The sequence below is a fragment of the Entamoeba invadens genome (genome assembly GCF_000330505.1).
Source record: "Entamoeba invadens IP1 unplaced genomic scaffold scaff_1105074724713, whole genome shotgun sequence".
NCBI classification, from domain to species: Eukaryota; Evosea; order Mastigamoebida; family Endamoebidae; genus Entamoeba; species Entamoeba invadens.
Window position 1 is genome coordinate 1 of NW_004443656.1, and position 1,402 is coordinate 1,402.

Below are 1,402 nucleotides of genomic sequence, written 5' to 3' on the forward strand. Positions count from 1 at the left end.
ATAGGGTTTATTCCATTTGATAATATTATATCGTTATTTTGACAATTTTCACTATCATCTATATAAAAATTGTCTTGACAAATAGTACATTTATCATATTCACAAAATGCACAATTGTTATTGTGACATGATTGACACGCACTTCCTTGATTTCCATTTTTGCATTTCAAACAAAAGTTTCGATGTGTGAATAAACAAGTTTCATTTTTGTAACAATTTCCTTCGATATTAAAATAATCATCTTTACATTTCAAACAATTCAAGGTTGTTCCTCGTATACATTCATTTTCAAAAATTATACATTGGTAAGACATATTTAGAAGATACCCCTCTTTGCATCCCACACAAACATCATTTTTATTGTATTCATCACAGTTTTGGTCTGGAAATACACAAACCCCATTGAATAGTTTAGTTTTTGAATTGCACTTTAAACATATCGGCCGTCTTTCGGTTAATTTAATCAGAACACAATCATTTACAAGTGATTGTGTTGTTTGTTCATTATCAAAAGAAATTACTGATGGTTTAGCTACACTCTAGGTGTATTTAATGTTCGTTATTTTTGTAACACCTTTTGCTATTGATACAAATACTCCTCCATATATATCCAACAATTCTATAACCCCAACAGTATCAATTTTAATTTGTGTTATGTTGTTGTATATTTCAATATTTAAAGTTGTTGTGTTTATACATTTTATAACATGAGTTGTTGTATTAAATTCAACAGAAAATTCACTTGGAGACTCGTCTCTCAAAACCTCTACAATTCCAAAAGAGAAAACTGTTTTTATGTTGAACAAAAAATTGCTGATTTTTAAAACATAGTTGTCGCTCATTATTATTTTTTCGATTGTTCCCAAATTGTTCACGTTTGTATTTTTGTCAATTATTAGTGTCGTGGATGCCAAGTTGAAATGTTTGAAATCAAATGTAAATATATTTTTAAAATTGATAATACAATCTGTTGATCCTTTATCTTCACAAGGACAGTGCAGGTATTCAAACGGGTATTCATTAAAACTGTAATTTTTGTTATAAAACGATTGATATGTTTCACCTTTCATTGTGCAAACGGTCTTTCTGTCAAATATAACATTTTTTGGACAGAATCTCATCAATCGTTTGTTGGATATGAGGTCAACTGTTCCAGTTGAAAAGTCGTATGGAAACATTGTTGTTTTAAAGCCCTGGTTTGGTCTGTCAATTACATTTTGATCTCTGAACGAAAAAACGTCAAAACAGTTGACATTTCCACTTGGGTTTACTACATTAAAGTCTAATCTTCCTGAATAACTTTTAATCAAATGTACGTTTGTGGTGTTGTAAAATATTACTGGTGGTTGTTGTAATTTTGGTGATATAATATTGACATCTCCAGCGATAGAAACTGATTTAT

The 1,402-nt window shown here is 29.5% G+C and overlaps 1 protein-coding gene across 1 annotated transcript; it reads right to left on the reverse strand.

Annotated features, from left to right (window-relative positions):
• Positions 1-1,402, reverse strand: EIN_513930 (hypothetical protein; the record flags this gene model as incomplete). The annotated part of the gene is made up of 2 exons (XM_004260335.1): positions 1-537; positions 616-1,402. Coding segments are annotated over 2 exons (1,324 nt in total), but the record flags the coding sequence as incomplete, so codon positions are not given.